Source organism: Ailuropoda melanoleuca, chromosome 20, assembly GCF_002007445.2.
Source record: "Ailuropoda melanoleuca isolate Jingjing chromosome 20, ASM200744v2, whole genome shotgun sequence".
NCBI classification, from domain to species: domain Eukaryota; kingdom Metazoa; phylum Chordata; class Mammalia; order Carnivora; family Ursidae; genus Ailuropoda; species Ailuropoda melanoleuca.
The window spans coordinates 29,611,156-29,632,400 of NC_048237.1; the positions used below are offsets into that span (position 1 = coordinate 29,611,156).

The 21,245-nt window shown below is 36.1% G+C and overlaps 1 protein-coding gene across 1 annotated transcript; it reads left to right on the top strand.

Moving 5' to 3' along the window:
* The first annotated feature begins 49 nt into the window (after positions 1–49).
* On the top strand, positions 50–20,097 carry SOCS4 (suppressor of cytokine signaling 4). Its single transcript, XM_002930541.4, has 2 exons — positions 50–323; positions 13,911–20,097. Exon 2 carries the CDS (start codon positions 14,003–14,005, stop codon positions 15,320–15,322), a length of 1,320 nt encoding a protein of 439 aa, XP_002930587.1. The 5' UTR covers positions 50–323; positions 13,911–14,002; the 3' UTR covers positions 15,323–20,097.
* Positions 20,098–21,245: the final 1,148 nt, after the last annotated feature.

Consider the following 21,245-nt stretch of genomic DNA (forward strand, 5'->3'; position numbering starts at 1 on the left):
GGACGCCGGGTGGTGGCGTCAGCTGCGCGCCGCCTGCAAAGGAAAAAGCCGGTTGCTGGGGGAGTGAGGAAGAAAGGGAGGGTGCCGAACGCGGAAGTGATGGAAGCGCCTTGGGAGCAGGTGGAGGCGGTGACCGCAATGTGTGAGACAGGAACTCAGCGCCGACGGTTGGGGGCTTGCAGAAAGGCTTCCGCCTTTTAGGACCTACATGAGGTGCAGGAGTGGCTGGGCCTCCCTTCTCCACCTTAGCGAGCGCTCTGAGTGATGGCGATGGTGATGGCGGCAGTTACTCGGACAGCGCCAGTTAAGCTGCGCTCTGAGAGGTGAGTGGGGGAAGGGTGGTTGCTGCCTGGCCTTGCCGATTGGGGTCTGCTGTCACCTTCCAGGCTCTCCTAACATGCAACCATATCCGAGTCCTTGAACGTGACCAGCTCCTCCTTGGGGCCCGGTTAGAGAATGAAGTCTTTGAGCATCTTCTCTCGAGGGGAGCGAGACCCTTCTCAAACCTCTAATCTTGGCATCTTTCGTGCCCTCACCTTGTCGTTTCTATAGAGATAAAGGAGGGAAGACTTTAATCTCAGTTCTCAGTTCCTAGAAGTATGGCCTGCACATTAAGGCTTATATGGGGAGGACTCTACATATATCCCTTAAGAAGAAAGTAACTTGGGTTTCCCCGCACAAAACCCACCTAAAATTCACTGAACTGCATATTTAGAGCTAAAGGAAGAGCCCGAACTAAAGTATATTGTTGAATACTTCGTTCGCTCCTTAAAATCTGAACGAAGGTCTTGGCCATTAAATTCATGCTTTGTGTCCCCATGTTCTCCCATGTGTTGATAGACCGCTCTGATGAATACCTTCACAGTTACATATTTTTGTGGTACCCACCTTCCAGTCTGCATCAGACACTAGTTTAGGACATAAGTGAGACGTTTTTCTGGTGTAGACATTTCCCATTGTTTTTCAATCTAGTTCCGTTGTGTAAAGTTGCACAGTTACACAAATGGTGCTATTGTTCTTACTGTCTTGGCATTCTGTGAAGGTTGTTTTGAGTGCTAGGGTTCCAAATAGGCTTCCTAGATACTTAAGTGGTATATTAATGAAGAGGAAGAATGATTGGCTGAAAATGAACTTGGAATTTGTGGAAAAATAGCGAAACTTTTGTGGATTTTCCACGACAGCAAAAGATACCTGAGATGATTCTGAGTGACTTAATTTTATTTGGAGATCATTCATTAATTTTTAGATAAACTAATTTGTAATTTTTTTATCCAAGTCAATATCACTGGATAGACTATGGAATTGAAGATGAACTCTGTTAATATTCATCTCTATATTGCATGTATCTTGATGAGATTTCAAGGTAGTACTATTCAGAGCTCAACATAAGAAGAATCTGTAAATTGGAACAAGAGTTACAGGTATAAAATGCCCTAACTATGACATCTATAACACTATGTGACTTTAAAACTGAATGGTGTCTATATTTCTCTCCCTTCACTCTGCCTTAGCAATCAAGCCATTTGATCCATAGGTTAAAGAAAAATTTCCTTTACAAATTTCACATGTATGGAAAGAGCTTAGGCCTTAGAGTTGAACAGCCCCAGGTTTTAATTTTTGCTCTGACAGTTACTCATTGTATGACCTTGAATATGCTTTACTTTTCTGAATGTCAGATTCCTTATTTCTAAAATGGAGATACCTGCTTCCATTGATTGTTAGTTATAGTGTATAGGAGATACTCATGGATGTATAACACTAGTTGTTACTAATGTCTGGTGTTATTAACTGGGTACTTTGGGTGGGTACTTAGTGCTTTTATTTAAAATAGACTTGGTTTTTGTTTAAATCATTATCCTCTAAAGTTTTTCAAGTATTAAAAGATATATTCTTACTTTTGCTAGTATTACATTTCTCTTTCAGTCAAATGATGACAAATTTTAATGTCAATGAGTTCATGGTCTTGATGGAAACAGACATTAAAACAACATGTACAAGATAGTGTGGTAATGAAATGCATGTAACTTAAATGTTAGCAAAATTGTGTGGTTATTTAGGATAACGTAGCCTTAAAAAAAAATCCATTGTAGCTGTCATTGATCTGGCTATCAAAATTTTCCAGATGATCTATTTATCATTAACAGTGCATGGCACATAGGAGTGGGTAGCTGAATGAACTCACTGAAAATGACACCAAGGTCACAGTTTAAAGTGCTATGAAGATTCGTTAGTTTTCCTCTGTTGTGACCATTTATAGTACCCTTACGCTCACAAGTGTTCTCAAGGGCAATAGGGTGAGAAAACATAAATATATTACCATTCTGCTGATGGTGATGAGTATTATCTACATCATACACTCTTAGAGATTCAGTTTATCTAAGACACATGTCAGTATTGCCTTATGAAAGGAGTTTTAAAAATGCCTTTTCAACAAAATATGTACTTGATGTAAAAATCACTAATTATGTGAAAGATAAGCTGGAAGAGAGCCACCCAGTGTCCTCCCGGGAGAGGGACATCTGTGTGGCTCAGTTGGTTAAGTGTCTGACTCTTGATTTCGTCTCAGGTCATGATCTCAGGGGGGATCGTGAGATTGAGCCCCAGGTGGGCTCCACACTAGGCATGGAACCTGTTTATGAGTCTCTGTCTCCTTCTGTCCCCCCCACCCCCATCTCTCTCACGCATGTGTGTTCTCGTGTTCTCTTTCTCTAAAAAATAAAAATAAGAAATAGCTGAGGAGAACATAGTATTAAAGAAAATAATATCAAAGGCAATTTAGAAATCTGAAGATTTGTATATCTCTAAAGATGTCCTGAAAATTACCAGCCTATTTAATTTATTTTTGGTGTAAATAATGCTTGCATAGGTATAAACTTCCTAAGGTATAAAAGGCAATACAGTAAAAATTCTATTACCAGCTTTCCAGTTCTTGTGGCTAAACACAGCCACAGTATTTGTGTTTTTACATGGATCCTTACACAGCAAGATGGATATAATCACTCTTTTATTGGTGAAGAAACCAGGACTCAGAGAGGTTATAGTTTGTCCAAAGTCACACTCCTACCAAATGTCAAAACTAGAAATAGAAGTCAGGTTTTTTACCTTCTGATTCAGGGCAGTCTACCACACTGCCACTCCATATCATAATTGTTGCCATGAAACTTAGAATTTCGTAAAACACATCAGGACATGAAAGCATTTTATTTAAGTCTAGAGTCACCTTATACTAGTTTGTTAAAGCTTGTATTGGTAAAACTTGTCACCCAAGCTTAAATATAAGGGTATATATTATTATAAAGCAATGGAAAGAATAATTTATAATCAGTTAAAAAAAACTTTGCCTATTCTTTCTGTTGAAATCTATGTATTTACTAAGTTAGATTGCAAGAAATTACATTTTTTAATCGTTAAAGGTTTAGTTATTTACACCCATAACATTTTTAAAGAATTTTAAATTTTTTAACTTTTTAAAAAAACTGTGTTTAATATCAGGAGTAATATAAAGTGCTTTATGATATTTCAGAAATGCTGAAGCCTCCTCAGCCTCAGATTTTCAAGCCTTACATGTGGCCTTTGTTTCCTCTTGTTCCTTTTTTTTTTTTTAATTTTGCCACTTCCCCACCTCTCATTTTGAAATTAATTTCTACATGAAAAGTTCTGAGTACTACTAGAAGCTAGCTAATATGCATTTTCATTAATCTCAATGTATGCTATTTTCATACATCTTAATCCTGGCAGTAAAAACATAAGACAGCTGGCATTATCCAGATTTTACAATGTGAAAACTGAAGCTAAATGAGATTTTAAAATCAGATGATATAATTAGTATGTGACAAAGTCTGAATTTTAGCCCATGTTTGATGATTTAGCCCTTCATGCTATTTCATCTGCACCATGCTTCATTTTTAAATATAATATAGTGAAAAACTAAATTGTTTGTTTTTTATAGATGTTTAAAGCATTACAATTTTCTCTTCAGACTAAATTACTCTTACAGGAAAGAAGACTGCAAGGGAATAGGCCAAAATGTCTACATTGACTGCCTTTATTTTATACATCTGTTTAATTCAGTTTATTCACTAAAGAGTTACAATCATATATCTTAAATATTCTGGTTTCTCAGATTCTTTTAAGGTCCTTCCACTTTTAAAAGTCCAGGTACTGCCAGCTCTTAGTTTTCTGTTCTTTCTTCACTCTAGATTAACCTTCTTTGGTGACAGGTTCCGGGACATTTCTCTTTGGCATGCTCAATATTTAAATATTAGCCCAAGTTAATATTTCCCCTAAAATTTGCTCCAGAAGGATTTGTGTGAGCTAAGTACAGGAAACTATGGCTTAATCAGGCTTCTTAACTGAAGGACCTCTCAGAACCTTTTGCTAAATACGCATTGTAATATTTCAGAGGGGAAGCTATTCCTAAACTTGTTTAACAAGGAAACCCCTGTCTCTCTAGAATGTGGATTAACATCTTTTAGAACTAGTGTCCACCAAAGTACAGACTGGGGGACACTGGCATAAGCAAACTATAATTGGGAAAGAAGTGGAGAGTGTGGGGAGAAGGAGGGTGTAGTGGTACTAATCAGTAATTCCTTTTGTTTGTTTTATTAATCCAATTAAGTCCCATGAGCTGACTTGGTAGCATGAAAATGACAGACACTAAAATATTTATTGGAAAATGAACCTGTATTGCTCTTGTTATGAGAAAAAAACAAAAAAACCAAAACATTTTACTAGTTTTTTTTCATATGAACAAACCCGGTTTTTGTATTTTTCTTTATTTTTTTCTTTCTTTATTTTTTTTTTTAAAGATTTTATTTATTTACTTGACAGAGATAGAGACAGCCAGTGAGAGAGGGAACACAAGCAGGGAGAGTGGGAGAGGAAGAAGCAGGCTCACAGCACAGGAGCCTGATGTGGGGCTCGATCCCACAACGCCGGGATCACGCCCTGAGCCGAAGGCAGACGCTTAACCGCGGTGCCACCCAGGTGCCCCTGTATTTTTCTTTAACATTTCAAGGAATTCATCTGTCATCTACTATCCAGTATATTCCTTTTGTGGGCCCTAAATGTCTCCACAGACTCCTCCTCAAGTATCAAACTATGATCAAATGTTAAGGACTATGACCCACAGAATCCAATTCAAATATCACAGAATATGGTCAGAATGCTTTCAGGGACTTTTGGGACACATAATAGCAGGTAAACTTAGGAGTTGCGGATTTGGTCAGGAAATTCCCAGAGCTGAAATACTAGCAGAGCAATAATTTGTTACTAAGTTCCTTTTTTTTCTTTTTAAAGATTTTTATTTATTTATTTGACAGAGAAAGAGACAGCCAGTGAGAAAGGGAACACAAGCAGGGGGAAGTGGGAGAGGAAGAAGCAGGCTTCCTGCTGAGAGGGGAGTGGGGCGCTATCCCAGGTCCCTGGGATCACGCCCTGAGCCAAAGGCAGATGCTTAATGACTGAGCCACCCAGGCGCCCCTGTTACTAAGTTCTTTATGTAGTGTAATAATTATTTTAGGATCAAATTTATTTTAATTTAGTATTTACATGAATTCTGGTCTTAGACATGCATCAGCATTGTAGATAAAGTAGTTCGATGAATAATTAATATATACATTAATGCTCTGGTATCCAGTGTCCTAGAGAATACAATGAATTTTTCAGATAGATGAAGTTTAATCCTTTAATTATTGGCTTTTTTTTTTTTTTTTAAGTAGACTCCATGCCCAACATGGGGCTTGAACTCACCACCCTAAGATTATGTGTCGCATACTCTACCCACTGAGCCAGCCAGCCAGGCATCCTAATTATTGGCTTTTTTTTTTTTTTTAAGATTTTTTTTATTTATTTGACAGAGATAGAGACAGCCAGCTAGAGAGGGAACACAAGCAGGGGGAGTGGGAGAGGAAGAAGCAGGCTCATAGCAGAAGAGCCTGATGTGGGGCTCGATCCCAGAACGCCGGGATCACGCCCTGAGCTGAAGGCAGACGCTTAACCGCTGTGCCACCCAGGCGCCCCTAATTATTGGCTTTTTAACAATTTTCTGTAGAAATCTTGAATTAAAATCACCTACCTGGCCTTATTCAGTAGAACTAATTAATTGTTATTTAAATCTTTGTTAGTAGAATGGCCATGTTGGATATTCATTCTAGGTTTACTGTCCTTGCAATAGAATCTGGGATCAAATGACTACTGGGAATCTGGGAACTTGTTTTCCTGAAAATGGCTTTTATATAAATTTGCTTTTTAGATATTTCCCTCTTGCTCATTAAGAAATAATTTTTTAAAAGACGTCACTGTGTACTCCCCAGAGCAATATAATTTAGCTGCCTTCATAAAAAATTAATTATTGAATCAAGAGCCAAAGCAATCTTCTCCCAAGTGATTTTTTCACCCTCTTAAAAAAAAAAAAACCCAAACAAACAAAAAAAAAACTTTGCAATTACCAGCAAAGATCTTTGATTTGTCAGCACCTTTAAAAGTATCATCTTTGGGAGCCGGCTTCTCCCTCTCCCACTCCCCGGCTTGTGTTACCTTTCTCGCTGTCTCTCCCTCTGTCAAATAAATAAATAAAATCTTTTTTAAAAAAATAAAGTATCATCTTTGATTTCTGTGATACATAAAAAAATGGTAGGAAAGCCACTTTTTATCACTTTGTGTCTCTTCTGCCTCATTTATACAAAGTTTGTAAAATTCCAAGAACTAATAGGCTATTTGAAAGGATTCATTAAGATTCAGAACCCAACACTTTTTTTTTTACCTTTAGATTTTACCACTGTAGGCAAGACACCAAAGCACTTTTCTGAAATTCATCTTTATTCTTTAAAAATAGAACAATAAAAATAATTTTGTTCTCACTAAAAATTACTTTTATTGAGAACAGTGTGATTGAATTTTTTTATTTTTAAGAATTTTAAGGTTTGGGGCACCTGGGTGGTTCAGTCGGTTAAGCTTAAGCATCTGACTCTGTATTTCATCTCAGATCATGATCTCAGGGTCATTAGATTGAGCCCCACGTCGGACTCCACATAGCGTGGAACCTGCTTAAGATTCTCTCTCCCTCTTCCTCCGCTATGTTCCCCATCCCTTGCATGCACTTACTCTCTCAAAAAGAAAAAAAAAAGGAATTTTAAGATTTGATGAAACTTGTGGAAGAGATTAGAAAATTATTTTTCCATGTATCTAAGTATAAAGATGTGAGTTTATACATATGATGCATTTTTATCATTTTTGTAATGAAATCATGTAATAGTGAAGGAAATTCTGAATATCTTTTTCTAAAAAGATCTCTCTGTAGCGCAAAATTTTTTAAGCGGTTACTTTCTTAGTAATTAAGATATTACCTATACCATGAAGTGACCAATTAAATGTTTTGTTTTGCCTTTCTTTTTTAATATATCTGCTAAATAGCTTCTGAGAGCCACTTATCCCAGTAAAGATCATCAATTTTAGAACACCTTAAATTTCAACAACTTCAGTAGTTTGAGGTAACTAGCAAACCTAATATGTTATAAAATGTCTATGATTGTGTCTATTTACAAAGTATTGTGAAGATTCTATTTAAGGTAATACTATCTACAAATCTAGCAACATGGAAGCAGGTGCAGTCCACTAAAGGTAAACAAAGAAATGGAGAGGACTGCCATCAAATCCTCAGCTTTTTGGAACTCCCACTCTTCCTTTAGGAACAGGACACCATCCAACAAGTGACTATTTGACAATGAGTGATGGGAACATTGCCAACCATATATTCAATATTAATGAATTTTAATTTTTCTAATGTTTATACAAATATAAATAGAAGTTAAATTTTCTTACTACTTTGAAGTCTACAACATTAAATGACATTTTGGATCGTATATTTTTGCCATAATTTATAAAAGTGGGAGGGACTTCTGAAGCATGAACTCAGTTTTCTAGCAAAAGAATAGCTATGTGAAATTTATTGAAGGCTATACTTCTGAGATACATACAAAACTAAGTCAAGATTTTCTGTGCATTAACACTTTAAGTATAAGTAAATGTATGAAACATTCATTTAGGGCTATGGTATGTCACTTTATTTTATGGACACCTGCAACATTAGCACATATAAGAGCAGCTAACCGAAAATCCAAAGATACTTAACTGATTAGTACCTATTATATACAAGTTGATAAGCCTTGCCGAGGTAAATCCGTTATGTTGGCATGTTAGCTTATATAAAATAAGGCTGGAAATTAGTTCTCTGGGGGAAAATGTCAAATTGTTATCTAGCTGCATGGTTTCTTGAGTTCCAGCTATATCTGGCATATTGATCTTTTTTCATGGAAACATGTTATCCTCCTGAAAATTATATTTGCTCATAAACTTTATAGTTAGAATTAGACTAGAGATGGAAGTATTCTGTGATGTCATTATAAACTATTTCTTTTTTTTTTAAGATTTATTTATTTATTTGAGAGAGAAAGAGAGGGAGAGAGAGAACAAGTGGGTGGTGGGAGGGGCAGGGAGAGGGAGAGAGAATCTCAAGCAGGCATCATGCTGAGCATGGAGCTGGACATGGGGCTGGGATCAGGACCTGAGCGGAAAACCAGAGTTGGACACTCCAACGACTGTATCACCAAATGCCCCATGACTATTTCTATTAAACTGGCTTATGTGCTTTAATAAAACAATATATCTAATATCTGGTTTTTTTTTTAAAAAAAAAAGAACATTTATCAATTATTTAGTACATTTAGGATCTGAGCTGAGTGCTTTACATACATGATTTCATTTAATCCCCAACAGCTGAATGAAATAGATAGCATTAATATCTCTATTTTATAGATGAAGATACTGAGGTTTCAAGTCATATGGCTGTATAAAATAAACCGGACTCAAACCATTCTACTAGTGGCTGCCATTCCTGTGCTGTAGAAATGCTGCTTGTCATATACATGCATAGAGCTATTGAATATGTTAAAATGGTTACTGCTGAATGGTAGGATTATGGAGAGTTTTTGGGTTTTTTTCATAACTTTAAGCTTAGTTTGAATTAATCATGATGAGTATGAATTACTGTTATTTATGTTCATCAAAATGATACATGCACCCAGGTTAAAAATTAAGTTGAAAGCTTAGATAAGATAAATGCTACAGTCCTACCCATTCCAAAGGCATCTGCTTTCAATCTTTTAACTGTTAGTTATATTTTCAAATATATTTACCTTTATATTTCTAAATCATATGCTAATACTTCTTTCTTGATTCATCAGTTACCAGACATTATCACCTGACTTCCTTTTATGATAGATGAGGATTTAACTCTCTTTTAGTCTCCTTCCTTTCTTTATGTTTTCTTATTGTATTTATATCACCATTTTGATGAATATGTAAATGATATTTTCACTGCTGAGCCAGCTGTTTCACAACTCTGTTTTCTTTTTGTATAACTCTTGAATTTTTGTGTAATAAATAATTACCTAATTCTTCCTCTGTTTGTATTCTTCTTAGTTGAATTTTCCAGAAGTCAATTCTTTTTTTTGTTTTTTCCCCTCAAGATTTTCCACCTTGGAGCCTGTGGCCTTTTGTGGTTATATGGACTAGTTTCTCTGGATACCCTATTGTCTAGAGGCTTTCCTTCTTCATCATCCTAAGAATTCACATTTTCTCTCTCCTGTGTTAAATATCTTATTTCCTGGAGTGCCTGGGTGGCTCAGTTGGTTGAGCGACTGCCTTCAGCTCAGGTCGGGTCCTGGGGTTGAGCCCCGTGTTGGCTTCCCTGCTCAGTGGGGAGCCCGCTTCTCCCTCTGCCTCTCCCCCTGCTTGTGCTCTCTCTCTCTCTGTCATATAAATAAATAAAATCTTAAAAATAAAACAACAAAACAAAAAACAAAAAAGAATCTAATTTCCTGGGTTATGTTTTTTGTTGTGGGTATAGACTCTAATTTTAGAAGATTGTGTCTTACAATATGAGGTAAAATTGTTGATGCTTTGCATGTCTGAAAATTTATTTATTTTATTCTCATATTTGGTTGATAATTTGGCTGGCTATCTCTTCAAAGTTGGAAACTAGCCTCTAGCTTCCAAAACTAGCCTCTAGCTTCCATTGTTACTGTTGAAAAACCAGATGCCGTTTATTTACAGTCCTTTGTGACGTTTTTCCCTCAGGAAGACTATTTTTTAATTTTTATATATTTTTTGGCTTGGACTTACTTATTTGTTTATTTATTTTAACTGTGGTGAGTATACTTAACACAACATCTACCCTCTTAACTTTAGTATCTCCTCTTTATCTCTAGGGTTCTAAAATGTTAGAATAACGTAGCATAGTGTGTATTTTTCCCCCATTGTGCTGGGTACTCAGTGGACTCTTTCAGTATGGAGGCTTATGTTTGGTTCTGGGAAATTTTCTAATATAGTTTCTTTTGTAATTTCCCCCCTTCATTTTGTTGTTATTTTCTGTGAAATGTCTATATTGATCCTCTAGTTTTCTTACCTTTTCTAGTTAACCATTTTTTTCCTATTTCCTGTTATTTACTCAATTTATTCTTCAACATTCCTATTGAATATTTTATTTCTGTAATCATATTTTTAATTTACAAAACTTTCTTATTCTCTGATTGTCCCAAACTCCTCTTACTCATTCATAAGTATAATATCTTCTCTTAACCTGGAAGAAATCAATTTTATTTTCTGTTCTTTTTGTGGTTTTCTCTCAGTTTTTTGTTTTAGCCTCTGTTGTTGTTTATGTTAGAGGCTTTCCTCAAAAGTCTGATGACCTGTGACTATTCATTCATATTCTGGAGTGACTGAAGCACAACAATGCTGCCTGACAGCTGTGTGTGAGTAGGTGGGGCTTGTGGACTGGCAAGCTTTTCTGCATGCTTGGGTGGCCTTCCAGGTTTGTTTGTTCGGTTGTGGGTTTTTTTGATTCATTTATTTATTTTTAGAGAGAGAGAGTGCACACACAGGGGAGGGGCAGAGGCAGAGAGAGAATCTCCAGCCAACTTCCCACTGAGCATGGAGTCTGGTGAGGGGCTTGATCTCGCAACCCTGAGATCATGACCCGAGCTGCAATCAAGAGTCCACTGTTGGATAGCTCAACCAACTGAGGCACCCAGGCACCTCCCCCCGCCCCAGCTTTTTATTGGCAGAGTCCCAGCTGTCAGCTTCTAGAAATCTTTTCTCTTTGGCCATTCTAGTTCTTCAGCAAAGTATCTTTTAATCCCCTAATAGAAGGTGTAAGTCTGGCTGCTGGAGTTTTGGGAGTTGGGTGGAAGAAGGAAGTAGGAACTTTCATTCTGATTTTAGTCCCAAATCTCCCCTCTACCCTCTATGTCTGATATCCAAAGTCCTGAGCCCCTCTAGTTCAGTTTCTCCAAATGATAAATATCCCATCTCCTCTAAGTGTAGGAGTGAAAACTGGAGAGATCCAGTTGTACTTACGCATGTGTTCACCCTGCTTCTCCATTTTCCACCCTGTTCTCCACCTACACTTTCTGTATCATCTGGTGCCTCTGGGTCCTGGACTTTGCCTACTCTGTTGGTTTGCTTCTCATCCATGTCATCTGTGTGCCTAGTGTTACCCACCTCTCTGCTGCTGAGTTATTTACTGCTCCTCCCTTCATATTCTATCCTCATATTTTGTGATTCAGGTTACAGACATCTGCTAGTCTTGTTGAAGGTAGGGTTGACTTCTGAGAGGATAGAGCAAAAAGATTTTCACTTGGCCATTTCAAACCAAACAATTATTTGTTTTATAATCAGAAGAAAACAAAAAGTTATTCTCATTTTGAGGGGAAATGAAGTTATAATACTAAGAAATTAGTAATGGAAAGCAGCAGGTGTCATAGTTAAAGGAAGCATTAGAATCTCTAAAGGATTTTTTAGGAGATTTGATTGTTATTGACGGCAGAGAGAACTTGAGAGAGAAAAACTGAAGTAGTCCCTGGTAAAGGTGGGAATGCCATCAAGAACAGAGATAGGGAGCTTATCTTTGATAATAGAAGTGAAGGAAGAAATAGTACAATGTAGAGGTAATAGGCAAGATGAGGGAGCTTATATCCAGTGGAGTAAAGTTGGTCATAGAGTTTAATAAACTGCTATTTTGATACTTTTTGTAAATCACCAGGCATTTCAAATCTTACGTTTTTTTCACAATTGAATTGAAAAAGTAGGAACTATGTAGTATTAACGAAAAAGATCTGCTTGGGGCTCCCTTATTACTTTTTGTCTTGAAAAATATGTTCAAGTGTAAGCTCTTAATATCAAGCATCTCTTCTAATCAATGACTTCGTATTCTTCAGCCTTCTTTGTTGCTTCTTGTTTATTTTTGCTCAGTGGAACTTAACAAACAGCCAAAACATAATGTTGAATATAATTTTGGTATAATAAGTGAGGATGTATCTTCCAAAATAGATTTTAAAATATTTTCCCTATGGATTTTAAATGAGTATATACTAGTGAGCTCACTAAATCAAAATAATGTGTATAATCACCATGTGCTATTCAGTGTTCAGAAATGGAATATTTTATTTGGCAAGTCTGATTCATTAGTTCACACTTTTAAGTACTTGCCAATCATATTTGCTACTACAGATGCTTATTTCAAATCCTTTTGCTTTGAAAATGCATTCAAGTGGCTCTAAACATTTACTTGACTGTTGGGATTATAGTGTTCCTCTGATATAATCAGAAACTTAATTGTAATCGGTATGCTGAGTGAGACTGATTTTCTCCACATTCAAACTTCATTAGCAAAATATTGAGATTATAGAATCCTTAACCCCAATTCTGGGCTTAACTCTTATTCCACCTAAGAATAGTTAAATTAATCCCCTCTATCACCAATCATTGCTATTAGTCATAATAAAACTCAGTATTTCACATTGTAAATTCTAGTATATCTAGCCAGTTTTATAGGAAAGTCATTGCCCTATAGAAATTTATCTGCTTGTTTCTCAAAATTACCAAGAAAAATACCAGGGTCTATGTGTAAAATAGCAAATTTTATCCAATTCCATATTTCCTAAAAACTGCCTAGACTGATAGTGAAGTTGACAAATTACTGATGTGAGTTGACGAAACTGCATTGGGAATACTTGTATGGCATTCCTATTGTTCGGTGGTGATTATTTAATTTTTAACAGCCTTTACAACTTAAAGTTCATCTTTTCAATCAGTATGAAACAAAGCAAGGAGTGGGAAGTGAGGGAACTACAGGGTAGTGGTTCTCAAACACCAAGTCATATATTTCTCACTATCTCTTACAAACAATTCACTGATTAGTCTGCTGTGAAATAAAAATAAGGGGAGGAGAGATTGGCATAAGATATATTCAAGACTAGAAATTGTTCACATTTTGAGCATTCAGTTGGACTAAGGGAGGCGGCCTCACTTTTTCTAATCTACATTGAAAATTAGCTGTGGGAAAGGAACACAGATTGTTGACTCCCGGATACTATGAAATTATTAGTATATGGTAAAGCAGATCATTTAAGTGAAAACAAAATATCTTGGAACTGCCTTCCAACATATCCAGTACTCTTATCTTGTTAATGTACTAGTTATGCTTTTTCATCTTATGTCTGATTTTGGCTTAGTATGGAAACTACAGTATACATAATGAGTAACAGTTGGACGCCTGGGTAGCTCAGTTGGTTAAGTGTCCGATTCTTGGTGTCAGCTCAGGTCATGATCTCGGGGTAATGAGATCAAGCCCTATGTTGGGCTCAGTGCTCATCGGGGAGTCTGCTTGAAATTCTCTGCCCCTCGCCCCCACCCCACCCCTGCACACTAGCTTGTGCTGAGCATGGAGCGTGCTTGGGATTCTCTCTTTCCTTCTCCCCCTCCCCTGCTCATGCACTCTTTCTCGCTCTGTCTCTTAAAAAAAAAAGTGACAAGTGACTCCTATTTGTTTTGTTTTGTTTTTTTCCCTTTAGATACATCCAGAGAGTGCCCAGAAGAAATTTCCTGCTGGAAAAACTGAAAAAGCAGTATTTATAACACTGGAATTTGTGGATAATTCGTTAAAATGGCAGAAAATAATGAAAGTAATAGCAAAAATGTAGATGTAAGGCCCAAAACTAGTCGAAGTAGAAGTGCTGACAGAAAGGACGGTTATGTGTGGAGTGGAAAGAAATTATCTTGGTCAAAAAAGAGTGAAAGTTGTTCAGATGCTGAAGCGGTGAATGCTGTAGAGAAAACTGAAGTTCCTTTAAGGAGCCAAGAAAGGAAGTACAGCTGTTCATCCATCGAGTTGGATTTAGATCATTCCTGTGGGCATAGGTTTTTAGGCCGATCTCTTAAACAGAAACTGCAAGATGCTGTGGGGCAGTGTTTTCCAATAAAGAACTGTAGTGGTCGGCACTCTTCGGGGCTACCGTCTAAAAGGAAAATTCATATCAGTGAACTCATGTTAGATAAGTGTCCTTTCCCACCTCGATCAGATTTAGCCTTTAGGTGGCATTTTATTAAACGACACACTGCTCCTATAAATCCCAAATCCAGTGAATGGGTAAGCACAGACTTGTCTCAGAGTGAATTGAGGGATGGTCAGCTAAAGCCAAGAAGAAACGTGGAAGAGGTAAACTGCTTCTCACATACCAGTGTTCAGCCCTGTGTCATAACCACCAACAGTGCTTCATGTAGAGGTGGTCCTGTGACTGGCTCTGTGATGAACCTGGGTTCAAATAACAGTATAGAAGATAGTGATATGGATTCGGATGATGAAGTTATAACACTTTGCACAAGTTCCAGGAAAAGAAACAAACCCAAATGGGAAATGGATGAAGAAATCCTGCAGTTGGAAACACCTCCTAAGTACCATACCCAGATTGATTATGTCCACTGTCTTGTACCAGACCTTCTTCAGATCAATAACAATCCATGTTACTGGGGAGTTATGGATAAATATGCAGCCGAAGCTCTTCTAGAGGGAAAACCAGAGGGTACCTTTTTACTTCGAGACTCAGCACAGGAAGACTATTTATTCTCAGTTAGTTTTAGACGCTATAGTCGTTCTCTTCATGCTAGAATTGAACAGTGGAATCACAACTTTAGCTTTGATGCACATGATCCTTGTGTCTTCCATTCTCCCGACATTACTGGGCTCCTAGAACATTATAAGGACCCGAGTGCCTGTATGTTCTTCGAACCACTTTTATCCACTCCTTTAATTCGGACTTTCCCCTTTTCCTTGCAGCATATATGCAGAACAGTTATTTGTAACTGTACAACTTATGATGGCATTGATGCCCTTCCTATTCCTTCTTCTATGAAATTATATCTGAAGGAATATCACTATAAATCAAAAGTTAGAGTACTCAGGATTGATGCACCAGAACAATGCTAGGAAAAGTGTAGGAATATGGGAACGATTATATACATATTTTCATTTAATATTTTATTTTTCTTATGTCACTTTGAATTTTTCTACAAGGGCAGTTGGAATCCAAAATAAATCTCTGCCCTAAATTTTACTTCCAGATCAGTTTATTTTTCTTATGATACACTAATTGTTTAAAGTTACACACTAGGGGTTAATGAATATTTTTGACCAGGTGTTTGGTTCTTGTTTTTACTGAATAGATTGTATACTTACTTAATTTTTTTTCTTAATTGTAATTTGCTTATGATCCAGGGATATTTGAAATTTGGTAGGCATTGCAAACACAGTTAAATAATCTACATTTCATATTTTCTTTAAAAATAATCTTATATCCTTTCCTACATGTGAACTCCCTTGTTAACCTATGCCATTGGCATTCCTATACATAAAATATAGTTTCCCCATCTCCCTTTTCAGAGTTGTTTTAAAATTCTTTAGTAAAGCTGAGTGTGTTGTAATTCACAATCCATACCAATGTAATTGAGTTTTGTAACTTAATAAATAATAGCGATGTTAAAGGTAACAAAATGGTTTGAAATTAAACTTGAAGTGTTTTCATTTTAAATACTAACTGTAAAGCAGTATTACTAAATTTGATTAATCTGATCAGGAAGAATCAAATGAGAACATGACTTTTTGGAGGTGAAATTTTTTTTTACACTGTAGTGTGGTCATTTATTTTTGAATAGGTCTTTCACTCAGCCTAGAAGAGTTGCTATCTTCAGAACAAATATTGTTCCTTTCTCACTGGAAACTTTAAAAATAATGATAACACTATTAGTAAGTAGTAGTTACTAACATACTAAAGCAACTGTGGGGTTTTTCTGTATTTACTTATGAACCGTTCCTTCTGATTAGCCTTTTCATAGAAACTCTGAGCCTGTTATTTTGGGAAGATGCCACAGTTTTATAAACAGCCAGAAATTTCTATCAGTAACCAAGAAGACCTAAGTGGTCTTCATTATTTTAAAGTGAGCTTCACTAAAGATTCAAGAAGTGAACATGGAGCTCAGTTTTCTGAAGCTTAATGTTGGTTTTGATTTTCAGGTTTCAAATAATTATTCCTGTCTTCAGAATTAACATGTCTTTACTGTGGCTTCAAGAAAGGGAAAACATTTTGAGAGCTACATGGGTTATGCCATACTGAACAGTACTGGGCACTAGGAGTAATATTTTAAATTTGCTATCCCAATATAGAAGCATTTTTAGAAATGTCATTATCCAGTATAATAAAGATAAATGGAGTGATATCCTATCTAATTCCACTTTTTTAAAGAGTCAGTGCATAATAATTTCCTAGACAGTTGTTTCTTCTGGTGAGCTGCCTAACCCTTTGTACAAATTGGCATTTTTAATATCATGTAATTGATTTCTTGATGCTAATTGAGATCCAGTAGGAAGCTGCTTCTACCTGGATTGAAAGAAATTTGACTCAACTTTCCAAGTTAGAACAGATGTTTCTTAAGTATCATTGCTTTTATGTTGAAGTAGCATTTCCCTTTCCTGCAGTTCTGTTCTAAACATAAAGATGACATTTTTCAGTAATAGCTTTAAAATAGATTTTTAGCAATTACAACAAAATTAAACCAAGAAAATCTACCATTTTCTAGCATTTTTTTCCTCAGTGATCTCAAGATTGTCTTGGTTCCAGGTAGGGTAACTACTAATTATGGCACCTGTCTGTGGAGTAATGAGGCTCAGGATATCATTAACACCGATATCGGGACAAATATCTCTTCTGAGGATGATATTTCCCTTTTACAAAAGTAGAAAAGTCTCATACTACCTCATCTTTATTGTGACACTTTTGTAGATCACTGAGAAGCTTGTCTTATTTACCAATAAAACACTTCCTAAATATCCATTTTTGGTGAAAGAACATTAACAGTAAAGTAAGACTCTACCCGTGATTATAGTTTTTTATCAGAATTTGATAATGAGACTTTCTGTTTCTGTGAAACAATTATTGTTTTAAATATTTTTCTTTTAAAAATAACTTTTTATCAGTACAGAAAAACCTAAGGGATGACTAGCTAACATATTCTGTTAAAGAGTAATTTTATAAAGAAAAAATGAAGTATAATTATGTTGTCTTTTATAATGGTAAAAATTAATGTTTATATGAAAATCAAGATATAAGTAGCTTTTCATATATTCAAACTGGTTGCTTGTGATATATTTTCTCTGGCTTTCTTATTTTTTCAACTTCAAGGTATTAATAGCTGTCAACATTTTCAAAATACTGCTATATATATATCCTTGAAGTAAATGACCTAATAAATGAGAGCAGGGAAGAAACTCATTTACTCTGAAATAGTTTGTATTTTTCCTTTGGTATTTGCTGCAGTGAAAAGAAATATGGAAAGTAGAAGTATAAAGACTGAGAAGGGAATTGTTTACCATGAAGGAAAAAGGAAAGAGTAATAATAAATTAATTTTTAAAACATTAAAGGGTTGGAATTTAGAAAGGTTAATCCCTTTCTCTGACTTTGTGAGGACACATTTGGAAGAGCATCCAGTATTCACAAATTTATTTTAAAGGTGTAAAATATGTAATTATTGAAATATATAACAAGTGACTACATTTTGAGAGAAACATGAGGAAAGATACAAATATATCTAAATATAAATTTTGTAACTCTAATTCTGTGGGCATTTGAAAAGTGTAAATTCCAGAGTTGAGAAAGCATCAGCGTGGTGGAAATATGTAGAGCTTATTGGTGAGACAGGATGGAGCTAAAAGAAACAAGATAAAATATTAAAATTAAGAATTTAGGCATCACCTCAGGGAAGAGCCTTGACAGTGAAAGGGAACTTATTACCTGCTAATAGCTGGTCTGGACCAGCCACTTAAGCTTTGGGAATCATCCTGCACTAATCAGGAAATAAACTTGACTTTTCTATTCCTCAAGCTTTTCAGGACAACCCCACCACCACCACCATGCATCTTTTTTTTTTTTTTTTTAAGCTGTAGCATCTTGATTCATACTCTAATTCCTGAAATACTCTGAATGAATTTTTTTAGGTTCCTTGAGCATTTTTGTGTGAAGAATCCTATGTGATCTTTCTATAGCCATGCCATTCACTTAAATAATTCATAGAGAGAATGGTTTAATTTAAAGGAAGACCTAATAGGAAGAAGATTAAAGGAAGCTTTTAGTCAGCCTGTGGTTAGATTTATTGATTTGGTGAACCGAACTGTGCTCTTTCCTGAATTTCAGCTAATGGTCAAAGAATGGCTTTCTGTTAAAGTTGTGACTTATTATAAATAATGTAAAGAATGTCTAAGTAATTAGAAATCCTTTAAAAAGTAGAGTAAATGTGGCAAATAGGACTCATACAAATTCCATTTCTTTTTATAAGAAAAACACAAACCATTATCATTTATTCATGAGCCAAAGCCATTAAGACAAATCAAGTTATCAGCTTCCTGTCTCTCTGAAGTTTGGATCATTTTATAGACCCATGTAATAGAGCGGTTTCTTCCTATGAAACAAAAACCTTGAAACCTAACTCTTATACTCGTAGTTTTCATTTAAAAACTTTTTTGTCACTTTTAGCTATAATGAGTCAAATAGGTTATATATTGATTTTGGTGGAGTAAATTTCACAGGAAAGTAGACTGAATTATTTCTAGAAACAACACAGAGAGAACAATGTTTAAATGTAAAAGAAAACCTGTGTGTTAAGTAATACCCAAATCAAAAAATTTTAAGTCAAGCAGACTATTGTTTCTATTTTGGAAAAAATCTTTACAATTTTGGTTTTAACTGTAATCAGTTTTACATTTATTTTTATTTCTAAAGAATGAGCAGAAAGCACAAAGGTTTTCTTTTTTTGATGACCTAGTAGAAGTGAGCAATGCTACAAGAGTCTGCCTATGCTGTTCTAATATATTAAGATATTCAACACAGTGGAGGTGACTTTTTAAATGGATTGGCTTCTAAGCAGAAGTGTAGACTAATGGATATAACCCAATGTAAAGGGATTTGGGGCACATTAATCCTATTCAAATAAAAGCAGAGTCTATTTTTTGTTTAATTTTGAATATATTACTCAATCCTAAATCATCTCCTAGCATATAAAATGTAGATAAATAATACTTGTCGCTTGACTTCCTGAAGGTTAATTCTCATTTAAGAGGTGACCATTAGTGCATACTTGAAAATAATTTCTGTAATTTCTTGAAAATAATGTGATAGATTTTGAAAGTATCCCAGTGGATCCTGCAAATTCACATTCACTTCTTATAGTCTAATAGACATTCTTGGCTTGGTTTGACAACAGATAACTGTACAATTTGGATTTACAGTTTAGACTCTGGAATTGGATGAACAATTGCAGTTTCCTCCTACCCTTAATAAGGTTTATGTAAAATTGATGTTTGCCTGTTATTTTAAAAGTTGATTACATTTGCAGGAAGTGAAGATAATCACTTTTGCTGTGGTTATAATCAAATCTAAGCTTTCAGACTTAAAGTAAAACTCAAGGAGGTTTACTTAAATTATGCTGACTTTGCTAGGATTAAATCAATTCTGTATAAACCAAGTATGAACTTGATATACACTTGAATATACAGAGTTTACATATTAACTTCACAAAGCTGTTGGTACTCTTGTCAGTCGGGCTTGTATGATCCTCCCCTTACCCAAGAAGTAGACTGTTACCATTTTTATTTCTAATCCTGAAGTTGAATGTTTCTTCTTGGATGTGAGTTCAAATAAATTGATCTGAATAAATTTTCACTTCTTCTTAATTAAAACTTCGTATATAAAATCCAAAGGCTATGTATTTTGTTTTTAAAACATTGTATATCCTGGGGTGCCTGGTTGGCTCAGTTGGTTAAGCATCTGACACTTGATTCGGCTCAGGGTCATGATCTCAGGGTTGTGAGATCAAGCCCTGCCTTGGGCTCCATGCTGGGCATGGAGCCGCTTAAGATTCTATCTCTCCCTTTCCCTATGCACTCACTCTCTCCCTGAAAACAAGAAACATTGCATATCCTGGCTTTGCACTTTCAACTTAGAATCTCAAAAAATTGGGGGCGCCTGGGTGGCTCAATCAGTTAAGTATCAGACTCTTGGTTTCAGCTCAGGTCATGATCTCAGGGTCCTAAGATAGGGCCCCACCAAACATAGAATCTGCTTGGGATTCTTTCCCTCTCCCTCTGACATCTCTCCCGCCCCGACTCTGCTTTCATGTGCATGCGCGCTCTCTCAAATCTAAAAAAAAAAAAAATGAAAAACAATTTTAAATCTATATTACACGTTTTCTAATTTAAAATACACTTTTTGTCTTAAGTGTGTCAGTTTGGGTCTTCTAGAAGCAGATGCCAAGACGTGATTAAACATGCAAGAGATTTATTGGGGAAACACCTATGAAGGAAGGAGGTGAAGCCTTCCTATCATTTTGCAAGTCTGACAGACATCACAGAAATGCAAAGATTGATGAGGGTGGGTTTCAGACTGCAGTGCAGTTGTGAAAAAGATGGGGATTTAGTATCCAAACCGAGATTGACTGAGGGAACCCACATGGGACCGAATGGCCTAGTTCTAGAACTCTCAGCATGCTGTTACTGGTTGAGCATGGGAAAATGAGGCTGTCAGTCACTCCGATAGGTGACCAGGACTAGGGTGAGGTGAGTGAAGCACTTAACTTGGGCACAAGAATTTTTCGACCAAAAACCTCAGCAATGAAAGCAATATTTCAGTACGTTTTAAAATCAGAATTAAGGTAGGGGCGCCTGGGTGGCACAGCGGTTAAGCGTCTGCCTTCGGCTCAGGGCGTGATCCCGGCGTTATGGGAGAGCCCCACATCAGGCTCCTCTGCTAGGAGCCTGCTTCTTCCTCTCCCACTCCCCCTGCTTGTGTTCCCCTCTCTCGCTGGC